Raw genomic sequence first — 23,401 nt, 5'->3', positions numbered from 1 at the left:
TTAGTTATAGATTATAAATATGGATAATTAACTAGAGGCTTGTAAATTGTTGGTTCCATCGATATAAGATTTTTTGGTGTGTATCATATATATGGAGGTCCAATGGATCTCGACTAATCCAATTCGAGCTGGGTTTGTGGATTAAAAGGTAAAATTCTCCCAATTATGGGTTTTTCACATTCACAAAAATCAATCTAAGAGATTATTTAAAGAAAATAAATACAAAATCACTTGAAACAACCAACGTTGACAGAAGAGTGATGACTTTTTGGGTGAATGGGATAGAAGCCCAAATACATAAAAAGAAAATTACGTCATACGGCAATGGGGCACAGAGACCCATATGATTTTGACTAGGGTGGGTAATATTTGATACGATACGATAACTCGACATTGATACGGCACGGAGTTAGGCGGATTTAGGTTCAGGCTAAATGTGTTTCGTGTCTAAACTGGTCAAACCCATTTAGACATGATAAATAAACTTGTTTAATTGGGTTTTAACCCTTGTAATCCATTTAGACACACGATTATATTAGTTTATATTATGTGTTATCGTATTAATAAATTTGTTTCACATATTGTATCAATATATAGAAGAAAGTACACTAAAATCATCTAAATTTGTTTATATAAATCACATATTTATAGTGTTAAACATCATGTCAATTGTATAGTGACGTGTAATTAAAGTTAATATTGTTATATCTTGTAGGTATAATATGTACCTAAAGGTAATAGTGTCATATCGTGTAGGTAAATATACATACACATTTAGACACGCTTAGTTAAACGGGTTAGATGTATCGTATCTGTGTCAACCCATAATTAAACGTGTCATGTTCGTGTTTGAAAATTTTGACACGTTTATTAAACGTGTCATGTTCGTGTTTGAAAATTTTGACACGTTTATTAAACGTGTCATGTTCGGGTTTAGAGCTTTTTGATACGAACCCGTATAGGCACGACCTGTTTAAACACGACACGACACATATTTTTACCCCTAATTTTGACAATAGAATCTTTTGCAATACTCTATAATGGTAAGTCCACTAATCAGTAGATGTTAAATGGATTGTCTAAGTGGAGATTGGTTTGTCTAAGGCATATATGGGATAGAAAAGTCCTTACATTTATGAATGAGCCAAATTGCAGCTAACCTTTTGTCATTGATTCGGATGATGAATTTGTTAATTAATAGTGAAAGTACCATTTTGAAAGAGTAACTAACCGGTTATATGTAAGAGAAGTTGTGTTTGTTTTGTTAAGAATTCATATGTGCGTCTTTTTAACGGTAACTTTTCACAATAGATTGACTTGAAATCCTCAAACCACCTCGTAGTTTCATTTGTTTAAATTAAAATTTCCACGAACTTAGCTGCGATGTCACTGGTTTAATTACTTTTTCTGATATGGACGGAATAGATCGAAAACGACGGGCATGGTGACCTGGAATTGGGATGACGATGGAACCACACATCGATTGGAAGCCAATGAAAGAAATCAAGAAAATGGAAGACAACTACAATACAAAATTAGGAGAAAAGGCATCGAATGGATTAGACGGGAAATCTATGCGCGTCAGAGGAAAGTCTTTTGTCCTTTCTCCCATGAATTAAAGCCTTCCCCATTGTAATTTGTCTCCTAGTGATCATCCAATGCTCTTCCAATTTTCAATCACCCCCCCAGCCCTTATAAATTGATCGTATTTCCATCATGTACCCTCGTGACTATAATTAAACCCCAAAAATCTATTCACTTCTCGATTACATTGCTCGATTTGATCAGTTATTCTCTTGTAATCCTTGCATAGTTCACAATTCCTATGGCCCAATATCGGTTGTCCTTTCCTCCTCGTTTATTCACGGGGCGACTGCTACTAATTATAGCCGCGTTCCTCGTTCTCATAGCAACTGCCCAAGGACGCATCCTTCAGGGCCAGTTTCCTACCGGCGTGGCAGGGAACGCGGTTAATGTGATGAGACGTCATGCAGATAGGAATGCTAGGCAGAAGATGAGTCAGATTGTCAGCCACTTTGGGAGTTATCGCAACAGGGCAACCAGTCTTGGTCGAGTTGCACCGGGAGGCCCGGATCCTCATCATCATTTCTAAGTAATTGTTTGGATTGTGGGTTAAGGCAAATTATAAATGGATGAGTCATGAAAAGTTATGAAGAGTTTCTATATAAATTATAGCGGGATATGGAGGGATGGATTAGAGATGGTTATACAGAGATATCCCTCCATAACCCACCGTTTCATAACCCGTCATAACCCACAATCCAAATAAGCAATAAAAGACTCTAGCATTCTACATTTCCGTTGACTGCTAGCTATATATACGGTTTCATCTCCTTGACAATAATCCTCTTTTCTTTTCCTAGCTCACATGAATAAATTGGAGAGGCCTTTTTCGCCATGTTTGTGTTTTATGATTAATATACATACTCGTCCGGTCATTATGTCTATGAGAGTGATGCTTGAGATGTAAACGGATGCTATTGCATAATTCCAGTTATTAGTTGTAGCATGTTCATCTTTTTTTTATCCTGAAGGTTGTGCATTTGCATATTGGTTTTGTATTTTGGGAGTATCTTCCCTTACACACACACATATATCTCATGTTTTTATATGTTATATCCAAATCCAACCATAGAAATTGAATACGCCTATATATACACAGAGAGAATGAAACTATAGTATTAGTTCGCGTGTTGTTTGCAACTCTAATAGCATGTGAAATTAACCAAATTCTCCCAAATAATAGGCTTGTCAACCAACATGAATTCGGTTAAACTGATTGGGCACTTGTTCTCCTTAAATAAAGTCTCGGAGTCGACTCTTATGAATGGAAAAATTCATGATTATTGGAATAGTTCTACTTCTTTACTAAATTAGTCGAGACCCGTTGAGTTTCCGGATAATAAGGTGCACACCAAAAATGAAGAAAGGAAAAAAAAAATTGTAAATGGCAAACACTTGAATTTCTACCCAAAATAAAAGGCAAGTATTTGAATGCTGATGTAATTTAACGACCATGCTTAGAGCCAAGTATTAACAACATTCAATTAATTATGTCCATCTAGCTGGCAGGTAACAACATGATTCACGCAACTCAACTCAACCGCGAAACAATATATTAGAAAGTGACTAGTTCCTCTTTGCTTGCTAAAACGAATTAGAAAGTGATTAGTTCGGCTTTACCTGCTAAAACGAATTGGAAAGTGATTAGTTCAGCTTTACCTGCTAAAACGATCAATACATTATCTGATGCAAATGCAGACGGAATGCTCTTATTTTGGTATACAAATGAGATTTTGAGTTCAATTCTATCCGTAGCTTCCTATCCCTCCCATCCTCTCTAGGCTTTTGGCCTCCATTGTACCAAAAAAAGACAAGATGAAAATTGTCAATTATTGTGTGGCTCGACCCCAAAACCGACCGATCTTCCCCACTATATTACCATACCAATCTAACCAGTTCTTTCACTGATGCTTCCCGAAAATTCCAATATACATTTTAAGGATAAATTGGAGAGTAGATTGATAATCTCCAATTCCATGATCGTTGGAAGAATTTTTAGATTGGGGATATGATACGATGGACAAATTTCTTTTCACTTTCTAATGGGCCGCCCACGAATCGTTTCTTATGGGCTTATTCATGGGCTTAATGGGCCCTCAAAAGAATCGGTCCAAATCCCAACCGATGTTCGCGCGTGCCGTGCTACTTCACCCACGCGCCACAGTCATTTTCCTCTGTTTCAATGGCGCACTGATCACGCGCCACCTTTTCCCGCTGAGGGAGAAGGACTTTCCAATTTAAGGGCCTCCGCGCCCATTTCCCTCCACCACGCTCGCCGACCCTACACGCGCCGGTGACCGGCCCGCCATTGGCACGTGACCGGAACGCGCGACGAGCCCAACGTTCCAAAGGCGAGGGTTAGCTGCGGACTGACATAATAAAGCCTTCGAGTGCACGGCTCTTTGGTGCACCCGAAACGCTTGTTTGACTCCACTGAGGCGCACGGCCGATCCTTAGCCGTCCACGTGTCAGATAAGGATAGGGGTAGGGAGAGAAAGAGAAAGAGAGCGCGTTCTAGAGAGAGAAAGTTCGCGCAGAAGAGAGAGAAAGATCCGTCGCGAGTGGAAGGGAGAGAGGGGGAGAGAGAGCGAGAGAGGACGAAGATCCGATCGATCGATCGAGGCCGAGCCGAGGAGGAGAGAGGTAATCGATTTCCGAAACCCTAATTAGCTCTTTCATGTTCGTGGCTGGCCTGAGTTGTAAAACCCTTGTGATTTTGGCTCTCCTCGTCGTCGGAGGTTTTTAGGGTTTTACCTTGTCGTGTTCTCGACGGGGAAACCCTAGGTCGGACTGATTGGGAGCCCGGATTGGGTCTGGGAGAGGGGGCTGTTAGGGTTCTGCGAGTTTCATGTATGGCTTCGGGGCCTCCAGTAGGGGGTGAGGATGGAGCTAGAGAGATACAGAGATACTCGGAGAACAAGGTTTACGCGAGGAAAGCTTTCAAGGGTCCAAGAAAGGCTGCTCTGACCAGCACAACCCCCACCGCCACCGCCACCGCCACCGCTACCGTCGCTGCAGAGGACACTCCTGCTTCAAACCCTAGCAAGGCAAATGAAAATAACGTCGACAACGAGAACAACAGCGGCGGCTCTAAGGAAGTTCCTTCGCAAACTGTAACTTCTGAGGGGGCTAATCCGGCACCGGAACCGACAGTTCCCCCGCCACAGGATACTAATTTGACTCCGGAACTGCCGATCCCCCTGACCGCGGATGCTAATTTGGCACTGCAACCGCGGCCGATTCCCCCATCCGAGGATGCTAATTTGGCACTGCAACCGCCAAATTCCCAGCCTGAGGTTGCTAATTCGTCGGAGCCACTGCCGGTTTCTGAACATGAAGATGCTAATTTGACGCAGCAACCACCAGTTTCTCAGCCTGAGGGTGCCATCTCAACGCCGCCACCACCGTTGGTTTCTCAAGCGGATGATGCCAATTTCACTCCACAACCACCAGTTTCCCAAATTGCGGTTGCCAATTCAACTCTGCAACCGCCGGTTCCCCAGCCTGAGCCTGCCCCTGATGGCTGCAGCCTCAACCAGCAACAGCCTGCAGCCCCAACCATCCGAGAGCCTCCATTGGGCAATGGCTTGGTGGAAAAGACGGGATTGGATGGCAAATTTAGGATAAATTTATCTTCTCAGTCGAAGCAAGAGATGCGAGAGCTGCGGAAGAGGCTTCAGGGTGAGCTCAACACAGTAAGGACTTGGGTGAAAAGGATTGAGGAGAAAGAGGGGCAGATTGTTGGGTTCAGTCATTCGCATGTTATTGAACATGATGCAGTTGATAACGGTGCTTCGAGGGCTCATTCGGAGGTGGCTCCAGTCAGTGTTCCTCCTCCTCCTCTTCCTCCTCCTCCTCGTGAGACCAGGCCTCTGAATCAGTTGAGTGTGTCTGTCCTAGAGAACAGTCAAGGCCTAACTGAAAGCGTAGAGAAAGAGAAGAGAACTCCGAAGGCGAACCAGTTCTATAGAAATTCTGAGTTTTTGCTTGCCAAGGATAAGTTTCCACCAGCAGAGAGTAATAAGAAGTCAAAAGCAAATGGGAAGAAGAAAGGAGGAGATCCTAGAGGTGGGCCTGGGATGGGAGCAAAGTTTTTCAAGAGCTGTAGCTCTCTGCTTGAGAAATTGATGAAGCATCAATATGGATGGGTGTTCAATACCCCTGTTGATGTGGAGGGTCTTGGTTTGCATGATTATTACAGTATAATCAAACATCCTATGGACTTGGGCACTGTAAAGGCGAGACTAAATGCGAACATTTACCGGACCCCGAAGGAATTCGCAGAGGATGTGAGGCTTACATTTCACAATGCAATGACTTACAATCCCAAAGGGCAAGATGTTCATTTTATGGCTACAACTCTGTTGAAAATATTTGACGAAAGATGGGTGAGAATAGAATCTGACTATCTCCGAGAACTGAGGATTGGGTTCGATTATGACATGGGTATTCCTACACCAATACCGAGAAGGGCCCCTCCGTACCTCCAACCTCCTCTTGATGTGAGGAGGGTATTGGATAGGTCCGAATCTATGACGTATCCTTCTGATCTCAGGCCAAAACCTATTAGCATTACACCTTCTGGACGGACTCCGGCACCTAAAAAGCCCAAGGCAAAGGATCCGTATAAGAGAGAGATGACTTTTGATGAGAAGCAGAAGCTGAGCACGAATCTCCAGAATTTGCCGTCTGATAAGCTGGATAATATAGTGCAGATTATACGGAAGAGAAATTCTGCACTGTGCCAGCAAGACGATGAAATTGAGGTGGACATTGATAGCGTTGATACCGAGACTCTGTGGGAGCTTGATCGGTTTGTCACCAATTACAAGAAGAGTTTGAGCAAGAACAAACGGAAAGCTGAGCTAGCCATGCAAGCCAGATTACAAGCGCAGCAGAATGCTCCTGATAAGGTAAAATTTAAAATTTGAACAATCTTTCCCTTCAAGTTTGTTCTGTATTAAAATGGGTTGTTGATGCACTATGTTGTTCCCCAGGATATGGCCCCACCTGCCACGGAGGTGCCAAAAGAAACCGATGCAGGTACAGTTCTTGAATTATTACATTTGATGCATTCAGTATTGGATTTTCAGAATGTGATTATATGGAAACTTTTGTTGTTGGAAGCAGGTCAAAAGATCGTTTCTTCTTCATCCCCTGTCCAAGTGGATAAACAAGGGGCTAACTCAAGTAGGTCAAGCAGTTCAAACAGCTCTAGCAGTGATTCAGGCTCTTCTACTAGTGGTAACTTGACTTACTTTATCATGATTTACTAATAGAAGCTCCTAAGTCAGCAGTTTGTCATTTATGTTGGATCATTTATAACATCATGATTGAATTGCCTAAATCCATTTTCTCTGTAATATCGCAGATTCTGACAGCGACAGCTCTTCAGGTTCAGATTCCGATGCTGAGCATTCACCAAGGACTTGAGCTTTGCTTAGTTCAGGTAGCATGTCTTCTGATGTTCCAATATTAAGATGAAATTGCTTGTGTAATTTCCATTGGTTGCTTATTTCTTGCAATTCTGCATTCTACTGTGTTTTATTCAACAATGTGTTTTTGGACATGAGATTCTTACTGGTGCTTGCATGCTCAATTTGATGGTTGCTCTGATGGGATGAGAATTTGACAGTGATAATGAAATAGGCTGGTCTTATTTGGATCCCGGATAGGATAATGAAGTCAATGTTAGATGTAATGTACATGAAATTTATGTGACTGATATTGGGAGGGAAGGAGAAAAAATCAGGCTCTCCATGGAAGAGCAATTCTGTTAGATTGAGTTGGCAATTAAGTCCTGATTCAGAATTCACACACTGAGCTTCCTATGATGATCTGAATCAGGTTATCGGACCAGATGCAGTGCCCCTCGTTATGTTGTGTCACGGACTGATTTTGTATAAAACTGGGGGTTTAGGCTTCTCTTGTTTTTTATTTGGTTGATTTTAATGGTTCAAGCTATTCATCTTGGAAAGTAAAGAGAGGTACAGGTTTGGATTTCTACTTTTGGTTGGGGGGTGTGGTTGCAGACAGAGGCACTTGCATGTGCTCTCTCTAAGCATGGGTTGGCACCTCTGTGTCTACCCTTTCGATACTAAATTGCACAAGTGAGAGTGCAGTTGTTATTACTTTGTGTTAAAGTAATCATGTGGCAGACATACCCAAAATTGCCATTTGAAACTCTTCATCAGCATATATGACTGCCACTTCTGTGAGAATGAAAGTATAGAATTCCTTCTGATGATGTTGCCTCAGTCGCTTGGTTGTTCTTCGATGTGCCGTGTGAATCCGGGTTTGAGAGGTATATGATAGCTTTGGCGCTTGACAAACCGTTCATTGTCAGCGAAATTGTTAGTTGATTTTCATGTATTCATTTTGGTTGTCTGTGTATAGATTTCTGGTTTGTGATTGCTTATTTTAGAAAAGATTGTTCACTTGACTGCACAGTGTATAGCATTATGCCCCCCATGATAGTAAGTTTATATTACTGATTCTGAAGTAGTCCCAAAGGGCTCCGCAATTAGGTTTTCACGCTGATTGCTATGTCCATAATAGTGATAGCTTATGAAACCTTCAAATTCGTATGCTGTATAGTGGTGTGGTTTACGAGATTATCACAACTAGTCCCTTTTACTTGTGCTAATTTGTGTTCTTTCCTTTCAGTGTGGCAGATATCAGCAATTTAGAGTAGGCAACAAATGGCCAAAGGATTGTGGCAGGCTCGTTGTGGTTGGCATACTAAGGATATCTTTGTTAACGATATCTCTGTGGCTCATCACTGGTGCCTGTTTCTGGCCGTTGTAGTTAAAGTCTGTCCTCTTCTGTTGGGGGGAAATTTGTATAATATTTGGGGTAGTTGACGTTGAAAACATTAGATTAGAGTGTTTTCTTTGTGTAGCACGTGTAGATTTGGTGCTAACTGCGCTGCCTGTTCCGATTTAGTCGATAATGCTTCTGCTGCTGCTCTTAGATTCAGCATTCTTTTGCTGTATACAGAAGATTTGTAATCCAAAATTTCATGAAGTAGCAAGTCCCTTGATAACAAAAAGTTGTGCTTGGTGAAATTGGTCTCGCACTTGTATTTCTTACTCTTAAGCTATTGTCAGACATCATGATCATCGAGCTTCCATGACCTGTCCTTCTGTTGGACCATGCCCTTGTTCCTCATGCACCACCATGAATTTGGGACCATGAACTTGTCCTTGAGCATGTCTGAGCTCTTGTTCACGAGTGAGATATCCCGCTTAACTTCAAGGCAGAACTTTCCTTTGGCACCATGTGTCCCGGCTACTCCGTGCAGGTAGCCCTCCAGATTGTGCCAGGTCTCTACATTCCCCGGGCTCTTCAGATAAGGTGACCTGCGGTTGTCAAGCTGGAGTTCCTCCCCAACATCCGTGTACCTGACCATGGGATACGTGGGGATGACGTCTGGGACATTCCTGACCCGCAGAAGGTGCAGATTCTCTTGGGACTGGAAGACCGTGCGGAATCCTGTGTCCCCGACATGAGGGCTCGCGAATAGGAAGGCCGTCACTGGACAGGGCTGAGCGCCTGGTTGGGCCTTATTCTTGTTTAAACCGTTTGTGACAATGTCGACCGCGTTTAGAGTCCCGAGTGCTGCACCCAGGCTGTGGCCAGTTATGGTGATGCTGATTTCCTCGTCCTTGAATTCTTCCAGCAACCTCTGCACCTCATCCAGAACCTTTACACAGCGAAAGAAAGTAACTCAGAGGCAAATGTACTTCCCCAGTTGAGAATACTCGCAGACGTACCTGTTGTCGGGCGCTCATCTTATTATAGACCGATTCAGGATCGGCGGAGGTATAGATGGAGAGCCACCCGGCATGAACCATAGGGTCGCCCAGGTCTCCGAGAATCTTAGTTGCAGGTACCAATGGGAAATTGAAATCGCTTTCCCACTCCGAGACCTGAATAGTCCCTCTCCAAGATATCACAATGTCCCTCCTCCCAAGCACATCCCTCCCTCCATCGGTTGCCACCGCCACGAACCCCATCCAATTGGACTCCTTGTCCCATGCCTCCGCCGACAGCGGCTTCACTATGAATGCCTCCGGGACTTCGATTCCCGACATGGCATACAAGAATTTCGTGATGTTGTACCTAAAAGGGTTGGCCGTGTACAACCCGACTTTAGAGAAGAGATCCTTCTCCCTGTACCGGCTGTTGCCCTCGTACTTTGAGGCCCTCTGGCTGTTGAACGTATCATAGGTCGCTTGGGCCAACTCGCCGTAATGGATTATGTACCTCCGGAGGTCGAGATCGAGCGGTTGCAAGAGGGATGCCCAGTCGTTCTGCCCACTCAGCTCCCTCCACCTTTTCGATATGTTACGTATCATGACTTCTCCCGAAATTATGGAGTCCTCATTCTATATATTTGACGGGAACTATAGCATTTAGGACGTAAGTCGTGAAACATCGTGTGGGATATCGAGCACAAGGGATCATAGCTTTTGTGTGAGTATTACCTAACCAACCGAAAAATCATCTCCTAATATGCATTGTGTAGGCATTTCAATTCAAGGGCATGAGCGCCTACAAATACATCTCAAGGCAATTTTACAGCCTCAAACCAATGGAAGAATATACAAATTGGAGCCATTAACCCTCTTATTTGCCCATTTAAAAATCACCAATTGAAATGGGAACTAATTGATCCTATGGAGAAAGAAAAATGAAATGAGAACATAAGATTAAGAACCTAACTACACAGACAAATCAAATCCTATGTCTGGCCTTTCATCAGCTGAAAATCGCCGCGTAGAGGAGCTCGTTCCAAGTATCGGGCAATCCGGGGAGGCACCAGTGGCTGCAATCGTTTCCTCTGTGCTCTCCACTGTAAGCTGAAGGGTGTGCGTCCTTCCGGTACTGGGATAGGGCCGTGATGTCCAGCCAGTAGACCGGCTTTTTGATCCGACTCAGGACTTTGTTCACGACCACCCACGGTATCGGGGTCCCTGCAGGATACCTGAAACCGAAGTAGGGCTGGCTCTCGCCTTGGCAAGATTTGGATGGCATCCTCCAATCCTTGCCCCTGTTCCAAGCAAATGCAAGCCAAGTTAGATGACCTTTCTTCATAATCTACATGAGAATCCGGAACGACAGCATGGTTAGGTGATCCCGGGCTGCATGCACCTCTGCTACTACTGATCGGAAGTGACATTCTGTTCGAGATTTGGCCCCGGGAGGACCTAACTTTATAGCAGGTCGAACTCTCGACCATATTTTTGGATTCGGGAACTACTTGTAAGCTTAACAACCACTAGTTGATTCTACTCAACCGGAATGTTTGATGTGTAGGAAAGGATACGAGAAGGACATCGAAGGCTTACTCATAATGGGTGGGAGAGATCCCCTGGAAGAAGACCTTGGTCTTGGTCGGGTCGACATTGAGGTTCACCCACCGCGCCCAAGTGGTCAGGCCCTTATAGTATGCAACAAGCCGGTTTATGTCCTTGTAGTATCTGTTCCCTTCCTGCATATAGTCCCACCTGCCCAACATTCGGAATTTAACAGTTCAATCCCATCCTTGTTCGACCACCCATCTGTAATCGGACAAACCATTTGGGATCAAATTAATGATGCTATCGGGGTAAGATGAGATCGTACGGTTGGGTTCGGCCGCTGTGGGTCCACCAGTGCCACGTGTTGAAGATCAGCATGTCCATTCCCTTCCAGGCTTTACCATTGTTGATGGAGTCGAGCTTCAGGACACGACCTGCTCTTTCGTTCACGACATCCACCAGGAATGGGGTCCGGTACAGCATTATCATCACACCGTAATCCTGCCGGAACAAAAGAGTAGGGAGAAACCAATGAATTCCTAGAGATATCATTTCGCGCGTATATATTCCGTAGTATATCGGGAGCTTTTCGCAAATACGCACTCAATCAAAAGTAGCGAATCCTGCCGGTTTAAATCGAGTCTATGATAATAGTGTATTTGATTTTAGAGTAGAGTTGAGTTTAGTTTTGATTTTAATTAGTTTGTAATGATTATGATGTTGAATTATGAGAAAAAGTACGAAAAAATAATAAATAATTAAAAAAAAGTAATGATCGTATTATTGAATTGCGAAAAAAGTAATGAATAGTTGAAAAAATTTATTATTAAAAATTGAATTGAATGGTTAAAAAAATTTTAAAAAAAATAATTATGTTATTAATTTTTATTATATAGTGAATATAATTAAAATCTTAAAATTAAATTGTAAAATTAAAGGACCGTAACTTTTCCTAAACACAAGCGTAGTATCTATCAAAGCGACGAACAGTGAGGTTCCCATAAAACACATTCGAAGACGCCCTCCTAGACGTTTAAATGCAAGTTATAAAGTATTATTTAAAAAAAAAGCAAGTATAATGTTTATTAAAAAAATATAAAAATAGTTATAAGAAAATATATATTTATTTTTTACTTCAATAAAATTTGTGGTCCATTTCTTTTTCCCTCCTTTTTTCCCTCCTTTTTCCCCTTTTTTGGGGGCATGGACCTGGTACTTTTCAATGGAGCAATGTAGACCGTACGTGCAGATAAATATCTGCCCGTCAATGTCGGTGAATCAAATTGAATTAAGCTTGTGACTGAAGAGCCACTTCCAAAATTAAAACATGTAATAAAATATAAGGTTTGGTTCTTTAACTAAATTTTCTAAAGAAAAATACGAGCTTTTATAAGTGTCCGCTAACAATTTGATCGATTGAACATAATCACATTTTCATAGAACAAATTGGTTTTAGTTTCAAGTAGTTGAGATAAAAACAATTGTGGCTATTGAGACTGCCACTGCGCCAAGTGCCGACCTCAACGACGGTTTAGTCATTGTCCTACATCACCGAGCGAGGTTGGAACCACCTCAGTGTCCCTCTACCTAGATCAGTTTGATCCCGGAACCGACCAGCCTACATTAGATTAGAACCTACCTAGGTCCGGCCGAAGCAAGTCTAAGTAATTTCAAATATATCTTGGCACGTGCAATAAAAGCGTGAAATGGACTATCCTCAAGAAAGAAAACACGTCAGACGAATTGAGCTAAGGTAAAAGAAAAACTTAGGAAAAAAAGTCGAGACATAGAGCCGTCGAGTTGTGTAAATATACGGTGATGGAATTTTCCCCCGCTCTACTTGGGGAAATTTTATCAAAAGAGGTTTTTAAGTCAAATAATCCTTAATTTACACGTTTTGTCAAATTTATCATATTTTTTTTGTCAGATATATTCCATAGTTTACATTTTGCTCGAAATCTATTCCACCGTTTTTATTGTCAGTTAATGAAACGTTAGTAAGCTCAAAATCTATCTCATAATTTCAATTTTATCCCAAATTTATCATATGATTTTAATTTTTTCTCAAATATATCCCGGATGAAAAGGGTTACTGTAGCAAAATCGTTAAACATTGACAGAGATATAACGACAGGATAAATTTGAAACAAAATGTAAGTTATGGAATATAACTGACAAAAAAAAGTGTGGGATAAATTTGACAAAACACATAAATCATAAACCATTTAGGATAAAAACCGTTATCAAAATTCAAAATATTCACTTCAAATAAAAAAAACTATTGGAAAAAAGGAATATAAAAAAAATAAAAAGCCTTCCAATATTAGCTATCCATAAAATACTTTCAGTGAATTATAAATTCATATATTTGAGGCGAGTTTGTCTACTGACAGTGTAATTTTCCTACTGTACCGTATCTCGTAATTTGGTTGGCAAATTAATTTGAAAAGCGAAAGAAAAAAGGGAAAATGGCTGACAACTGACAAAAGAATCCAGTAGAGTAGAAAGGCGGGGGAAGAGCACCAATCACGCTCCTCTTTTAATGCGCCCTTTGTTTCATTTTGGTAAACACACAGTGTGATTACTCACGCCATATATATCCCTCAAAAATTTTTTAAAAAAAAATTTGAAACAGCTTCACCTGTTGCGGGATCCATGTGAACATGGATCCGACCATTTCCTTTTCTTAAAATGATAAATCTTAAAAAATCTCGAAGTGCGATGCAATACAGATGGTAAGAAGCTCTCTATGTGATCGATTCTACCTACACTGCAGGATCCATTTTGAAAGAGATTTGAAAAATGGAAATGCGAGCCTGTTTAATTTTTTAAAAAAATTTTAACTCTATTTCACTTATTTTTAATTTAATAATATAATTATTAATTTTTATTTTTTTAAATTTTTTAATTTTTAATATTAAATTTTTTAAATTATTTATTACTTTTTTCACGTTCAATAACACAATCGTTACTTTCTCTTAACTATTCATTACTTTTTCATACTTTTTTCTCATAGTTCAACAATACAATCATTACAAATTAATTAAAATTAAAACTTAACTCTACTCAATTCTAAAATTAAATGCAACCGAGTCTGTTCTTTATATTTGTTTCTGTCGGGATTCAATTTGAAAGAGATTGGAAAATGGAAATGAGGATTTGGGTCTCAGATTTGACAGCTCTGCCTTCCCCAAAAGCAGGGGATCCTAACACGGCAAGACCTCGCCTGCCCCCGCAAACATAAATCATTGCCCCGGCAGCAAAATGGAAAGAGTCCCTTTTGCCATTTCAAAATCAAGAAGTCCGGAATCGAAATTCGGCTCGGTCGAGGTCCGACTCCGACTCAGTTCGAGCAACTGCGACTACGTTACGCGTAGAAATCACCTATAGTCTGAAGGAACTTATTGTCGTATTCTACGTCGCGCACGACTGTACTAGCTGCACTAAACCTGAGGGACTTTAATTTCCTTTTCCGTAAATGGAGTTGCCAGTTGGTGTCTATGCTGGACTCGGGACCAAGGCATTTCAATGCCGAACTTCCTTTACTACCACGAATGTTTTCCGGAAACAAACACGAAGCATAGGAGAATTGGGAAATAAAAGGAATTCGAGAACCAGCAGAGCTTACCTGGAAAGTGAGGGAAGAGAGGCCGTCTCTCCGGATCAGGGAAGCCCTGGCATTGGGCACCCAGGCGTGGATCATGCAGGACAAGGACTCCCACATGTTCTGGCTTAGCGAGTCCCCGACGAACATTATCTTCTTCCCGCGCCATCTCTCGAGGAAGCTCACCCCATTGAACCTGCAACATTCGGGTTCAGCGGACCAGGGACGGAGTCAGAAATTTTAACCCGATAAAAATGGGAAAGAGTGACTAGGAATTTTATTCTTAAAAGGCTTATTTGTCTTACCTGGGAAGGCTGCAGGCGAAGGGCTGCCACCGGTACTTGAGGTACGCGGAGTCGGGACGGCCGTACTTCTTGCAGTTGAACTGGGGATCGATGAAGGGACAGCTCCTAAAGTTGTACAGAGGGTACGAGGGATCGTACACCCACTTCCCACGGAAGTAGTTGCAGCGCCCGGCGAGCTGCCGAGCCTGCCCCGGATCGGTCGAGTTGTCGATGCTGCTGCCAGGCGTGGTAATGCCGCTGCTGAAGTTCGAGAAGTTGAGGATGTCGGGGTCTGCTTTCGAGTGGACGAGGAGCAGAGCGAGGAGCAGGATCTTGAAGAGGAAGCCCATCTCGAGTTGAGTCGGGTCCTTTCCTCTTCAGGACAGTTCGTTTCAATTAAAGGAAGAACAAAAGCAGGGGAGGCTCTATGTTGAAAAAGTTGCCTCACAGCTCTGCTTTATATATTGCCTTCCTCAAGGAAAAAATAAATAAATATATATATATATATATACACTAGACGGAAGCCAAGATTTCTGTCTAGAGGGCAAAAATATTATAATAAATATAATTTTGGGGTAAACTTTTAAAAATTCAAAGTTCAGGGAGGGTAAGGGGGTAAAAATGTTACAATAAACATGCTTTTGAAATAAAATTTTAAAAAATTTAAAGTTGGGGGGCAATTGCCCCCGCTATTATGCTGGCTCCACCACTGTATATATGTATGTATGTTCTATATAGGATTATACCATACTGGGTCTAAATTGATTTATCAGTTACTTTGTTGTTGTTCTGCAATAAATGTGAGCCATTAAAGAGACAGGCAAACTGATGGAACATGTCTTAATTTCATTTAGTACGCCTTCAGTTGATACAATGTGCCTTCACGTGAGTAACGTGTAGTGACGCGGTGTTGTATATGTTTTTAGCTGTTTCATATTCCTAAAAATCAATTTAGGTGTAGGGAGTCTTTCTCGATTATTAAAAAAAAAATTTAAAAAAAAGACATCAGCTACTATGTCGATACATGACTATGGAAATGTCAATCATTGGTGCATTGTTTGATGGGTAACTATGTCTTGACTATTTCTACATGCGCAAGTTGCTTGGTGATCTTGAGCAAATGGTCCATACACTTCAATGCCAATAACAAAAACATAACCGTCTAATGCACGTCAAGCTCACGTTTCATCGAGTGGTAAATAGATCAATGTGTTAGCTGCATCAAACATTGCACATTATCTCGAGAGCGAACCTTCTCTTGTCATACCATAACAGGTCGGAAAGTCGGAGAACCTAAGTTAAGTAGTTAAAACTTGCCCTTGTGATCTCTTTTGTCCGTATAAACCCAGTACAATTAGTTCTTATTAGATTTTATAATTAGGCACATCTGATAAGCACATGGAATTAATGTGTCAGAGTACTGACTTATTGGTTTTTTTCTTTTTTCTTTTTAATTTTTTCCTCTCAAGGATGAAATTATATATTAAGAGCAATGCTATTTCATGCGAAAATTCTGCGAAAGCAACCTCCGAATAGAGACAATGGCCTGAAAAGTAATTTGAAACAACTTTATGGGCAGTTTTTTGGCAACTCATAGTTCGGTAGAATTGGAGGAATCATTTTCGGAGGGAGGAGAATTTTCCATATATTGATTCCCTTTCTTTCTCTTTTTTTTTTTTGGGATTCCCCTTTTTTCCTTTTGCTTTGAAAATCAAGAATCATGATGGTGGGTTTGATTCTAAAATAATGCAGACATATTTCCCTCCCAAATGGAAGAAAACCATTATGAGATCTGTTCCAGTTTAAAATTTTATCATCTTTCTCTTGTTTTTCAGGAACTTTTCAGAAGATATAAAGGACCCTCAAAAATTCGTCATTACATATATATATACACACATCCATATATATATATATGTGTGTGTAATATATACATTTTCTCTTTGTGGGCCTTTCTTGCCCTTTTTCATATGCTGTGACTTGATTTGTCAAATTGTCGAAATCCATAATAATGCCATTTGACAAATCATAATAAGCAAATAGGAGAAAATTTTAATTTATCTTTACTTTTTTTAATGATAAAATCACAAGATATCTCTAGTTTACAAGCTCTTAATTCTTGCATAGGTGCCGAGTTAACCTCTTAAATTGCTTCCAATGTGTATTAAGACAACTAGTAATAGTACAATTTACCTACCGCATATCATATTGTAGTTTTAAATGATCCTTATTCACAAAAAAAATTGAATTTTTGATAGAAAGAACTAATATTTTTTTTATTAGTTTTAAATCCTTCTCTTTTTGGGCCTTTCTTGCCCAAATTACATGATGACTTGAATTGGTAAGTTATCAAAATCATACTAATGCCATTTGACAGAACAAAACAATCGAATTTGAAAAAATTTGAAATTATAGTTAATTTAATTTTGGGTGAGACTACAAGGTGTTCCTAATTTATTGATCTACCGATACTAATACTTGAATAATTGTTTTCTTATTTTCGTCCCGAAAGTGCTTCCAGTGCATACGAAATGTTGTTTACCAACTACTACACTTCTAGTGATTTAAATGATCCTTTTATTCGTACAATGACATGATTAAAAGAATCAATGTGATAATACATCATTATTTATACTTATGATCGCTACTCTTGCTAATAAGCACGTTTAACTGTTTACTACTACCACCTTATTGATGCATTCTCATCACGTGTTGAGATAGGATAATAAAAAAAAATATGGCGAAATTGTCTGGCATCTCTTCTTTTGCCCCAATTAGAACGCCATCAATGTTCTCAACATTAGCATCATTTCCGGCATGATTTGTCTGTCCACATTATTTCAAGTTAAATTTATATTTTTCTTTGTTATACTTTTGCTTATATCAGTCACAGATCATGATTAGTGATCCTTTTGATAATGTCACGCAAGCCATCATTTTTTTTGTTCTTTTCTCAATTATTTTGCTTAGAAAAGAAAAGGGAGGACAACAGCTAATTAGGCAAAAACCGGTGTGCTTAATTGATCACACTAATCGATGATATTTTCCCTTTAACAGAACGTTAAAAATGATGGCCATATACCAATATAAATAGATTGGTTTAAGTGATTCTGTATTTATTCTCTTAACTAAATTCTCATATTCGAATTCTATAAATGAAGAAAAATCATGATTAAAATAGTCTTATTTTTTAGGGTGTTAATGTGGGTCGAACATAAATTAATAAGGGTTTATTCAACTTTCTACCTATCAGATGTTACTTAAAAAAGAAAATAATGGTCATACATATGCTACAACTTGTCTATTATACAAATATATGCTTTACGGCTTATTGGATGACTTATGTGATGGCTTATACCAAAAGCAAATCAAATCTTTTGCCTTTGTATTATTAAAAAGAACATTTGTTAATGTAAAGTAAAAGATAACATTAATATCAATAAAATATTAGTTGAATGGTAAGCAATTTAAACTCCCGTAAAGAAAAGAACACAAGTTTTACTTTGAGACGTGCATTTGTTGGGAGGAAAATTAACATTTAATATTTGATCTCCCGATCTGAATTAGTCAGAGTTCATTAGGCTTTTGAATACCGGGGTGCGCACCGAAGGGGCAACATTAATACATTTCTTAATGTATATGTGGTTCATTATATTTATCTATGTCTTGCGGAAAACATTGATGGCTTTTGCGGAAAACATTGGTGGCTTTCTCTATTAATCAGGATGAAACCTTTGAAAAGACTCCAATTCTGAAATTATTTATCTTTGATGAGGGAAATCATTGGCCTGAATTACGCGTCCTATGACACCGGTTTAGTAATCCTAGCCAAACTTACATGTCTTTAAAGGAGTTGGGTATAAAACAAAAAATTTATGGGAAAAGACAACCTTGCAGTTTAGGGTCGGAATAAATTACACCATGTTGTTTTGTTTAGGACAATTAGCCCCTATGTGGTTTGCTCCGTTAGACATAGGGGTTACGGCGTTAATTTTTTTTTTCATTTTCAGTCCTCAATCTTTAATATTTTAATCATTTTGGTTCTAAATCTTTTTCTTTTATCATTTTTATCCTTAACTTTTCATTTTATTTCATTTTAATCCTATAAAGAAAATCGAAAGGGAAGGAGGGGTCGGGGCCACCAATCGGCAACCCCGACCCTTCCATAGAGGTAGCTGGGCTGCCCCAACCCCTCCACTGAGGTCGACGGCGTCCTCCGTGGGTACCGGCGATCTCGATGGAGGGGTCGGGGTCATCGATTGGCCGCCCCAATCCCGAATCGACTGGAGACCTCCGACTCGGAGTCCTTGGTTGATTCGGGGTTGGGGTCGCCAATCGGTGGAACTGACGCCTCCACTGAGGTGGCTGATGTCCTCTGCAGGTATCGGAGATCTCGGTGGAGGGGTCGGGGTCGCCAATTGGCAACCCCGACCCCCCTTCTCTTTCGATTTTCTTTATAGGACTAAAATGAAACAAAATGAAAAGTTGAGAATATGAATGATAAAAGAAAAAGATTTAGAACCAAAATGATTAAAAGGTTAAAGATTGAGGACTGAAAATGAAAAAAAATTAACATTGTAAGCCCCTACGTCTAACGGAGTAAACCACAGGGAGGCTAATTATCTCAAATAAAAGAACATGCATTTGTCCCAATCCCAAACCACAATGATTTTTTTTGTTTTTTTTCCAAAATTTATTGAAGGAATTAAAAAAGTAAGTTGAGAGTTTAATTGCTTATGCTTTGAATTTGTTGGACTTATACTAAACCAAAATAAAATTCATAATATTTCTATATAAATGTTGAAAGGAGGAAGTGCTGTATTTGCAAATGGATTTGCTAAGCTCTCTCCCTAGTAACAGATAGCTCATATATTACATACATTTACCACAGGAAAATGATTTTACAAAGAAATACTACAAGAACAAGCGTTGTTTCTGACGGAGGATTCTGTCAGAATTCCATTAGAAAATCGTCGAATTAAGGATGAGTAAAGTTATTATCAGAAGAGAGTGTAGCGTAGTAGCGCACGTCATTGATCGAGAAATTTCAGGTTAGATACTTGGTGGAACTATCTGTACCTCTTTATTACCTATTAGGATTTATATTTCATCGTACTAAACTCGTAAACCTCCCTTGTAATAAAAAAAATGTAAATTATAACTGTACCTTTCACATTTAAAACCCTAAAACCCATATTTTCGTTAAAAAAAAGATATATTATAATTGTTGCTATCAAAATATGCGCACATCTCCCTTGGTGTGATAGCGATTCACCTTTGTTGAATATGTTTGTACGTAATAATTGAGGAGCTGAGCTGGCAAAGTTGAGCACGTTGATAATAGATTACGTACCAACCCTAATTCAAAAGCACTAGATGGTTTTAATTTGGAAGTCCATATCATATCTCATCTCTTGTCAAATTAGCCATACATGTAACCAAAATTCTAAATTGAATCTTCCCATTTGATGCTGACAGTCCTAATGAAAATGTTAACTCGAGGAAACTCATTTATGAATCAATCATTAATGGCCAGTTGGCTCGAAATTGCTCATGTCTGTGTCATGTCGTGATCCCATTGACAAGGAACTGAGTTGAACTCCCTCATCTTATGGCAATTAATCACATTCATGGCATTATTCCATTTGCCGATGCAGGCATACGTCTTATATTACGCTTTCTTTCATTAAATAAGAAAAACACGTATAAGATATTTCCTCACAATAATATTGATATGCTGATAACTGGAAAAAAATTATGATTGAATTTGATCGTGAAGCAATTCCTTCATTTCTGATAGACCAATAGACACGTCCTCTGGAATAGACACGTCCTCTGGCCATGACGGTCACCTAATAATCAATCACAGACTGGCGAATGCCCAAATGCTTGAACTACTAAGTCGTCATCTAGAAATGTTCTATTCAATATTGATAAGATTTCCTTTTCCTTTTCCTCCTTCGGTGCGCACCAGCTAATATACTGAAGCATAATGTCCCCGATTAACCCAAAATCGAACCAGATTGGCCCACCGAGGGATAAAACTTTCTAATAGTATATTTTCTCCATTTACAAGACTCGAATTGAAACTATTAATTAAAAAGAAAAATTATGTTAAATAATCTAAATCAACTGATATTGGTATAATAAGAATTTCTTTTCGTCGGATGAAGTCAAGGAAAAAGGCAAACATTCCATTCTTGGTTACCTACTCAGTACTTTCTCGATTTTACTGATAAGCCATACATAAAGTTTTGATATCGCAGGTATCGCTAGCGGCATGTTTTTACTCTACCATGCATCTCTAACAAAAGGACACGGACGTGCCTCTAAGTCCATGTACATGTATGGTACGCAGGTGACTCAAAGTGGACGGACTCGTCATAAGCTCAGAGCGATTTATATCGATCAGGATATAACGGTCAATCGATAGCTAGACATGTACACAAACCTAACTAGGAGATCTCCTCTCGGAGATCAAATGATCAGAAACAACTGACAATAGGAGCTCTAATGATATATAATCTGAGGGGTTACGTGCAAGTTGAGAAGTTTATAAAGGACATACAGGTGTTGACAATCTTTCTTTTTAATCGGAGGACCCCGGCATTAATGCCGGGCCGACCCGTTCTCTTTGTTTGATTGCTGAAATTTATTGAAAACAGATTTGTCAATCGATCAGCTAGCGCAGCTCGACATGGCCCCCCTTGCAACGCAGCTTCCCACTTCTTTTGTAGGGTCGGCCAACATTTAAACAGGTTGTCACACACTATAGGTCTCCCCTTACCTCAATTCTTCCTGTCCAATCGATCTATTCTCATCTGAAATTTAATTATTAAAATCTCCTAAATTGGATCTTCTAGATTGATATGTGCCCACCATTAAACTTATCCTCATTTCAATTGATATCATGAGTTCAGATTTTCACAAAAGACATCGTTATGTTGGACCCTTTTCCTGTTCTGCTCTGTGCATGATTCAGATCTAATCCATTCTCGAACCGATCCGAGCAGGTCATCTTACTTCTACACGCTTCAAATCAAATCAGCTGATTTCATTAAAATCTAAGATCGATCCAAGAAGGTCATCTTATAATACGAGAACCTCCCGGCCTCAAGCACACATTCGATTGTCTAGCTATTATCAGCCATTAGTTTAGGGGTGGGGTTCAGCATTAAAGTCCTAGTACCATCCTAATGAGCTGTGACATAATGATAAACTCATATGTGCCCTGAGTATACTACAAGAGCACATTTAATTGAAAATATATCTCGTAGTTTCCCAATCAATCGGGGTACATATATTCATACATCATATCACGTGTTGCATCTAGTTTGGTGCGATGTGCGTGCTCCGAACTAGACAATGTACTGTAACTACATTGTTTGTCCTCCAATATATAGTCCCATGCCGCATTGAGATCGACACTAGGCGTATGGTCACTAAGCTTTTCAAGTAAGCATATATACTTAATTACGAACCAAAAACAGTATATACGACTGAAGTACTAGCTACTTGATCATGTCGATGTTACGGAATTCCTTCCTTTATTCTTTTTCTCCCATTTAGCATGTCAAATGATCTATCAAAAGTACAACCTTTTGTGGTATATTCTTTAATTAATCTCAGCCAAGCCCATAGTATTGGGGTTGGATGAGCGATTAAGCATTGATCGCAAGAATATATTAAGTAGCTTCTGTGACCATTTAAAGCTTGATTAAATAAATTGGCACATGACGCAATTAATTAAGGTTCGATAATTAAGCTGGATCTTCTCCCTCAAACTGGTTTGAAGATCCAGATGGCCGACAACATGTGCTGCTGATGTTGCCAACTGCGACATGTGCCTGTACCTTTATCTTCCACGGTGCATACAATATAAACTTATACATATACACATAACATAAGTGCACAATTCTAAGTGTAAGCAGTCCATTTGTGAACATACTGGTCTCGAATGGAGAGATTTTTTTTTTTGGTGTGAACCCTCGTATGCTGAACTGTGCGTAATGGATTCCGACTAATTTAGTTCGAACTGGATCAGTCTACTAAGGAGTAAAACTCTTTTAGTAGAAATTTTCTCCATTTACATTGCTCAAACTCGAGACCTTATTTAAGGTAAATAAGCATTGACTCGCTATAATAAGAGTTTTTAGATAACCAATTATATATATATGTATTAAGATCCGGAAGATTTGAGCTGATAATTAAACTGGTTGCCTAGTATTAACGATGAGAAAATGGGACGTGATCGGAGGAAAAACAGCCAAAGCCTAACTAATATGCTCCGAAAAACACGAGACATGGGGTTCAATTCTACTAGAGGATGATACTAAATCATAAGTTTTCATCTATACTTGTTATACTTTAGGCATGTATCAATACACATTTATATACCTTCCTTTAATAGTCATGTACAGTGCCTATATAATTGAATATACTCACTTCATCTCATTAGTAGGGATTCAGTCATTTGTGTGCCTAACTCTTTAAATTCCATGTTAGCTAGATTGGACGTGAACATTTTAAAATTAAATTCTGTCAGTGTCAAGTCAACGACCATGCAAAATTAGCATGGGAAGGGCGGAAGAAAAAAAAATGTATGCTTTCCTGATTAGAAACGTGCG

The 23,401-nt window shown here is 39.7% G+C and overlaps 3 protein-coding genes across 3 annotated transcripts; 1 reads left to right on the top strand and 2 right to left on the bottom strand.

Moving 5' to 3' along the window:
• Positions 1-4,091: 4,091 nt before the first annotated feature.
• Positions 4,092-8,635, top strand: LOC116202539 (transcription factor GTE4). Its single transcript, XM_031534120.1, has 5 exons — positions 4,092-6,497; positions 6,582-6,627; positions 6,715-6,828; positions 6,956-7,033; positions 8,251-8,635. Exons 1-4 carry the CDS (start codon positions 4,437-4,439, stop codon positions 7,015-7,017), a joined length of 2,283 nt encoding a protein of 760 aa, XP_031389980.1. The 5' UTR covers positions 4,092-4,436; the 3' UTR covers positions 7,018-7,033; positions 8,251-8,635.
• Positions 8,636-8,657: 22 nt separating this feature from the next.
• Positions 8,658-9,964, bottom strand: LOC116202540 (phospholipase A1-IIgamma-like). Its single transcript, XM_031534121.1, has 2 exons — positions 9,360-9,964; positions 8,658-9,289 (listed from the first exon to the last, which is right to left on the bottom strand). Exons 1-2 carry the CDS (start codon positions 9,942-9,944, stop codon positions 8,690-8,692), a joined length of 1,185 nt encoding a protein of 394 aa, XP_031389981.1. The 5' UTR covers positions 9,945-9,964; the 3' UTR covers positions 8,658-8,689.
• Positions 9,965-10,092: 128 nt separating this feature from the next.
• On the bottom strand, positions 10,093-15,213 carry LOC116202541 (protein trichome birefringence-like 39). Its single transcript, XM_031534123.1, has 5 exons — positions 14,799-15,213; positions 14,518-14,689; positions 11,215-11,390; positions 10,938-11,096; positions 10,093-10,639 (listed from the first exon to the last, which is right to left on the bottom strand). Exons 1-5 carry the CDS (start codon positions 15,125-15,127, stop codon positions 10,348-10,350), a joined length of 1,128 nt encoding a protein of 375 aa, XP_031389983.1. The 5' UTR covers positions 15,128-15,213; the 3' UTR covers positions 10,093-10,347.
• Positions 15,214-23,401: the final 8,188 nt, after the last annotated feature.

This window comes from Punica granatum, chromosome 4 (genome assembly GCF_007655135.1).
Source record: "Punica granatum isolate Tunisia-2019 chromosome 4, ASM765513v2, whole genome shotgun sequence".
Classification (NCBI taxonomy): domain Eukaryota; kingdom Viridiplantae; phylum Streptophyta; class Magnoliopsida; order Myrtales; family Lythraceae; genus Punica; species Punica granatum.
Note: the sequence above shows the minus strand (reverse complement) of the source record. Positions and strands in the feature narration are given on the sequence as shown.